This window comes from Papaver somniferum, chromosome 7 (genome assembly GCF_003573695.1).
Source record: "Papaver somniferum cultivar HN1 chromosome 7, ASM357369v1, whole genome shotgun sequence".
Lineage (NCBI taxonomy): Eukaryota > Viridiplantae > Streptophyta > Magnoliopsida > Ranunculales > Papaveraceae > Papaver > Papaver somniferum.
In genome coordinates, this window is record NC_039364.1 from 136243679 (window position 1) to 136250371 (window position 6693).

The following is a 6693-nucleotide window of genomic DNA, read 5'->3' on the forward strand; positions in this document are numbered from 1 at the left end:
TTAGGGATCCCCCTATTCGAAGTGGATGGTTCTTGCCCTTTCTGCAAAAGGGATATGGATGTCTTCAGTGATCATGCCCTGCATTGTGCAAATGAGGTTGGTATTAAGTTTAGGCATGATTTGGCGCGGGATACTATTGCTGACGTGTGTTACCGTACGGGTGTGCCATCCAGGAAGGAGGTTAACTTGGGATTTCTCTCCAGTAATTGCACTGCTTTGAGACCAGCTGACATTCTTGTGTATAACTGGGACAATTGACGGGACATGTGCTTTGATGTAACTAGTGTTTCACCCTTTACTGGTGGTGGGATACATACTTTTACCCCGGGCCTTGCCATCAAGAATGTTGTTTCTTGGAAGAATACCAAATATTTGGAAAAGTGCACCACACAAGGTTATGGTATTGGGATACTTATCTTCACCACCTTAGGAGAGCTCGGAGACGACACCACAGACTTTTTGAAGCGCTTGCGTAATATAGTGCTAGTTATGATGTTAATGTGCGGTTTGGTGAATTTCTTTTCCATAGATTAGGAGTGGTCATTCAAAAGGGAGTTGGAGCTCAGCTTGTCACTAAGCTTCCAACTAATTTCCTACCAGACAATAATCCTTCTCAGTTGTAATACGCCTTCTTTTAATTAAGGACCCATTAAACGAATAGATTTATGTAAAGAAAATAATAGTTCAGCCTATTAAATTAATACAAATAGATTTCAATTGTAATTTAAACACCTGCCGGTTGGAGATGACCTCTCCCAAATTCCTAAAATGTAGAGAATTTTGGATTTGATGTTTTATAAGGTGTCTTTCTACACCAACCATGTAGGAAACACATCACAATCCATTGGAGATGCTCTAAACACAATACTCAACAGAAACGGAAAACCTTTTTCTTCTTACATTAGTGGAGGAATTTTTATTTAAAATTTAGCAATATTGCATCAAATCAAGATTAATCAACCAACATGGGATTAAGAACATGATCAGAATTAAGAAAAAGAAAATTAAGCAAGCAGAGGATTAAGTACATGACCCATGAACAAAACTACTCCATTGACATCGTCTCTGATGATAAACATGAAAGGATGATTGGCTACAAAATCTACGGGATTTTGACTGCCGCATTGTGCCATGGCGACAATAGTAGTAGAAGAAGCAGCTTCAGTTCCCACTTCATCAACTTCAACGAAACTCTTGTGATGAACTGCAGAAACAAAAAACCTAATGGCAACTGCAAGATCAATCTTAACTTATATAAAGACAACTCTCTTTATTGATGTTTAGAAAATCTCTCAAAACTAAACACAAGCTCTAATCTTGCTCATATGATCAACCACAACTTTGGTGTTCATATATATATAGAAATATGAATTCCTTTTCCTAGTCCTATTACCTTATTCCATGTCTTTCCTTTTCTTAGAACTAGATGACTTCTAATTCCCTTAGGATTACATCAATTTCCTAATATTTTCCTAACCAACTTGTTAGTGACTTCTATGTTGAAGTTAATCCAACAAAACCTGCCACGTTTCATTACCTTTGCCATCTCAGTGAGTTCTGCTTGGTGTTTATCGAAAGGCAAATGTACTCCAGCAGTGTCTTTCAAAACTCTCTTTGCTTCAAACTCATGAAAACTTGAATTTTGGAATCACGAAATTTCTAATTTGAACGTGTTCTTTCGGAATATGTTGAGCAAAGAAATACATCGTGCTTGAATCAGATACGTTCTCTATCATGTCATCTAATCCATATTGCCTATCAGGTAAGAATATGTACGTAAAATTAAGAAAAAGAGAGAATCGTGTGAATTCTCTATATCCCACTCGGAAGGATCTCATCTCAAAATTATCCATGGATGTTTATGTCTCTAGCATGACCACTTGATAAAATTATAGCCTCTCGCTGCAAAATCATTGTCAGCTTTTCTGTATGGAAGTTGAAGAACCTTAAAGCCATTGTGACAAGAAATAAGCTGCTCAAATAAGCCATTGTGTTAGTCATGAAGGGGACTTGAACTAAAGTTCCATCAAGGAGATGGAATTCTGAATTCATGGTTTGTGATTTATCGAATAAGTGATCCCATGTTCCTTTGAAGTAAAGAGCATTCGCCAATATAAGTTGTGTATCTCCAGTGATGAGGAAGAAGCTTCTCGATTAATCCATTAGTTTCCTCTTCAACCCATTTGTTCACCTTCTCTATCCACTGATTCCACTCCACGGCCTTCCACAGATATAAATCAGCCGTTTAGTTCCAATTTTGAATCATTCATTCTTAAACTCTAAATTAGATTTATATTTTACGGATAAAGATTATTTAAAAACAATGAAAATAAACAGAAGAAGAGTTTTTTGGGGTCATTAGAAATTTCACCTTAGTTTTAAAATCCACAGCCTCAGCGTCGGCTCTATAGCACGAAGTAACAATTTCTTTGAACGAGTCTTTTAGGGTGCAAGAATAGTCCACCCAAACACCATTGACGAAAGACAATTTCGGTCCTCCACCACTACTACCACTACCGATCCTGGTTTGATCTACAGAAGCAATCAGTTGAGAGATAACCAAATTAAGATGGCCGAGGCCATCGCACTTGTGGAACTCCAACAAATGTTTTAAAGTTCTTCCATTCGATCCAGATGTTAATAAACCAAGAACAGCATATATTAAGCTGAATTGCATGTTAATATATTAAATTAACAGATAAGCTGCGTGCTTATCACAAACGGATACTACCAGATTTCAAGATATATGTGTCTTGACTTGACTTACAATTAGCTTTTAAATACTATCAGATAGCCTCTATATTAAGCTGCATTGCATGTTAATATATTAAATTACGAACTTTACAGAGTAGTGATCTATCAAAGATTTTTCAGACTTGTTCGAGGAACATCTGTGCAAAAAACAAATGCAAAACAGAACATATTCTACAGTTTGAAAAGAATCTATTTCAAACAATCTATTTACCTCGTCAACCTTCGAAACAGCTCCATCTGCATGGAGGTTGAACTTGGGCAGACTGGTAAACGATGTTAACGTCTCCACCAGCATCACCATCTCCACCAACACCACTCATCTCCAAACAGTCCATAATATCCTCCGGTGTTGTTGGTACATGAATTTCTTCCATCTTTCTCACTGCTAGTAAGATGCAACAGAACTTGAGCATTCATTTCAAGTTAAATTTTTTGGGATTGGTCCAGTTACAAAAATTCCTCATCTCAATGGGGCAAAATACCGAGGGAGTCTCTAGCTCTCTTGCAATTTCTCCTCTTTCAGTTTTAGGAGTAAGTCAGTGCAGTGTGTTTCCAGAAATTCGAAGTGTATTTCGTTCATTTGCAACAGTACACAATCATTGTCAAAGAGAGTATATTGATAAGTTTTTTTTTTGGTTGTTGTTCTTTAATCACAATACACATCGTTACAGAATAAGTAAATATTTTAGGTGTGTTCTCATGACAACAGAAAATCAGTATAATTTCTGGCCCCAGTCCAGACGTCCTTGTAAACCTTCCTTCTCAGAAACAGACGCAACCACTGAAACTCTCATGTGTTCTACAATCTACCTGGAAAAAAAATATGAAGGTCATGTAAGCAATGTTAACATCATCAAATATTTAAAAAGAATGCAAACTTAGAGCATGACAAGGTTTTCATTTATTACGAACAAATTGCATTTACTCATGTAATTCTAGAACTTATAACCCATTTACTAGCAGGAAGAAAGAGCAATACTCATCCTTCTTATTTCATGAACCTGTTTATTCTTTTAAGCTACGATGTAATTTACCAGGCAACACATTGGAAGAAAATAGCGAAAAAGCACTATACGTGCACAAGTTCATCCTTCTTATTTGTTTTACTCTCTCGATAAAACTTATTTGTTTTACTCTCTCGATAAAACTAAATAGTCTGTAACTATTTAAGCACTCTAGGTTCCTAACCATATCCAGAGCTAAGTATTAGACCAGCTTTTAAATGAACATGAGTCGACAGATCTTATTAATTGAGGTAACAGGAGAATATGATAAACATTATGGATTAGATATGACGATTACCAACTTTTAGGGCTCAAATCACTTCAAATGACCATTTTTTCCAAACAGCAATGCAAATGTTGCATCTCTGCAACACAATATAAACATGAAAACTTGAACTGCCTAACACTAGCATGGCTGCATGAGCATGTGCAGTTTAATAGTTTAGCACTGAATCAATCAGATATATACTCAAGGGATACGGATCCTACTTCCCAAAACAATTTCAAAAATTAAAACACAATAACATCTAACTCTAAGAAGACTGGCAATTTTAGGGTTCGATTGCTGTGCAGTTCAGAGTTAGGCGTGCTAGCAGGAACTCCAATCGGTACAATTGTAGGAATAATGTGATTCCTACAGCATTCCACCTGTATGCTATCTAGGTTGTTAGATTTCTCAAGCAATCTTTCTGAAACAGATCAGGAACATAATTCTTTAAGACTTTCCAATGAGATGTCTAGAGGACTAGACCAGCAGATTAACTAAAAGCAAGGGGAAAAATGCTGGTGACTATTGGTATAGCTAGTCCGAAAGCACAAGGAATTGGAGGTAGCGTTCCACCAAAGTCAAGTCATGGGCTTTTCCCCCAGCCTTACCGTTGTTTTATATGACCAACATAATGTTATACAGAAGACCACCACACAGATTCTAGTCACTGGAGAACAATTGACACCAGAGACGACATATCTCGTTCACAGAGACATCTGGCATTTGATAACACCCCATAAACCTAGTAGTTTAAGGACTTGAAGTAAACTCGACAGCAATCCATGCAACTCATTTCACAACATAACTCCTGGGAAATATGAGCTTGATTGGCCATGGATTTTGCAGTCAAAGAAGTAATCTTAAGGAATTGAAACCTGTCAGGAGTTAGAAGTACACTAAAATGAGCTTAATTTTCGGAGAGGCACTAGCCCACATTAAGGAACTGAAGCCGCCATATTACTCACACTAAGTTATCTTCTATTGTAACCCACGGACCTGACCTACGAGCCAGACTGTCTAGATCAAGGTACTATCGAGTTTAAAGGCTTTTAAGCTACCAATCAAGTCAGACATGTGTTTAGAATATCTGTGCCACACAAGTCAAAAGCTGATGATTAAGTTTCATGACACTCATGATTAAGCTTTCCTTTCACATCAGTTTCAACAACAATATATGAAAATAAAGTATGCCAGGATTGTCTACTCTAACATATATCTCCGAAGTTCTCATTTTAGACGACTGTGTATATTACTTTACCATCCATAAATACAAATAAAAGCTCTCACCTACCGAATACATATGAACACAATGATTCAAAAATTCTACATAAAAGAAGTCCTACATATTTCTTCAAAGAGAAGACAAGATCAATCAAAATGAACATAAGAAACTACACCAATTTAAACTTTAGAAAGTATAAAAATATACTTACCCAATTTGATCTTCAATTATCTTTATCAAGCTTCCCAGCTGAACTCTTTCTAGCAGCTCTTGCATTATCATACTCAAACTTAAGTACATTACATATATGAGAACAATCCTTAATATAAAAAAACCTTCCAAGAGCACTCTCTTCAATTAGTGGAAAATAATCAATAACCAACCCATTAACAACCCAAAACCACATTACCCCTAAAAACAACCCCAAACCAGCACCAGCAAAAACTTGACCAACAGTATGATACCCTAAATAAACCCTAGAATACATAGTCAAGAAAGCAAGTGGCCATGGACTAATCCCTACAATCCATTTATAAACTTTACTACCAGAGAGCCCAACTCCATTATAAGTAAGTAAAGTAAAATAAACAGCAAAGAAAAACATGTATTGTGAATGACTAGATGGCCAACCATGAGAATCACATGTTTCAAGTATAACACATGTTTCTGGTCTTGATTGTTGAAACGAATTTTTAACAGTTTCGTTGATAAATTGAGATATTATTAAACCTATAGCAAAAAATATGCCCTGTAATTCACGTCTATAGAGAAAATGAGAAACAAATCCGCCAAGACTAATGAAAACTGGAATTAACGATACCCATGCTAAGAAATGACCTAATTGATCTCCTTTTGTGTATCTTACATGAGTTAGAGTTACTGCTTTCAGTGAAGGTACGGTGACTCCGGTCATCGTCATTGAATTCTGAGATCGGGATTGGAATTTTAGGGTTTTTGATTCAGGTAAGAAATTCGTTGGTTTCGGAGAAACTGACTTTCACTTTCTGATTTAATTTGATTCGACAACGTGAAGTCGCAGTCACATACGAAAGGAAATACGGAGGCATCGACATGTGTAAAGTTAGTAGCATAGTTTCTAAACGATACAAACCCCTATTGCGAATTCGTAACGTGAGTGAACAGAACTTAACAATCTAATATAACAATCTAATACGATGAGAAAAGTGTGGTTGTGGCGTTTTTCGGGGCACATGCCTCGCAGATGGTTTGCCCTACAAAATCTGGTGCAGCCTAAATTCAGTAGGCGATAAAATAGGGATGTTGCCGTAATATTTGAAAGTATTTTATTTTATTTTTATATTTCTTTTTAACCCATTACATATAAAATAGAAGTGAAAGTGTTTCCCATCTTCTCCGATTAACAATGGATCATTCTTGATAAAGTAAATAAAGAGAGAATAATGTTAAAAAGAAAGGAAAATGTA

General features: G+C 36.3%; 1 protein-coding gene across 1 annotated transcript; it reads right to left on the minus strand.

Moving 5' to 3' along the window:
- Nucleotides 1-3303: 3303 nt before the first annotated feature.
- On the minus strand, nucleotides 3304-6267 carry LOC113298524 (lipid phosphate phosphatase gamma-like). Its single transcript, XM_026547291.1, has 2 exons — nucleotides 5460-6267; nucleotides 3304-3564 (listed from the first exon to the last, which is right to left on the minus strand). Exon 1 carries the CDS (start codon nucleotides 6165-6167, stop codon nucleotides 5472-5474), a length of 696 nt encoding a protein of 231 aa, XP_026403076.1. The 5' UTR covers nucleotides 6168-6267; the 3' UTR covers nucleotides 3304-3564; nucleotides 5460-5471.
- Nucleotides 6268-6693: the final 426 nt, after the last annotated feature.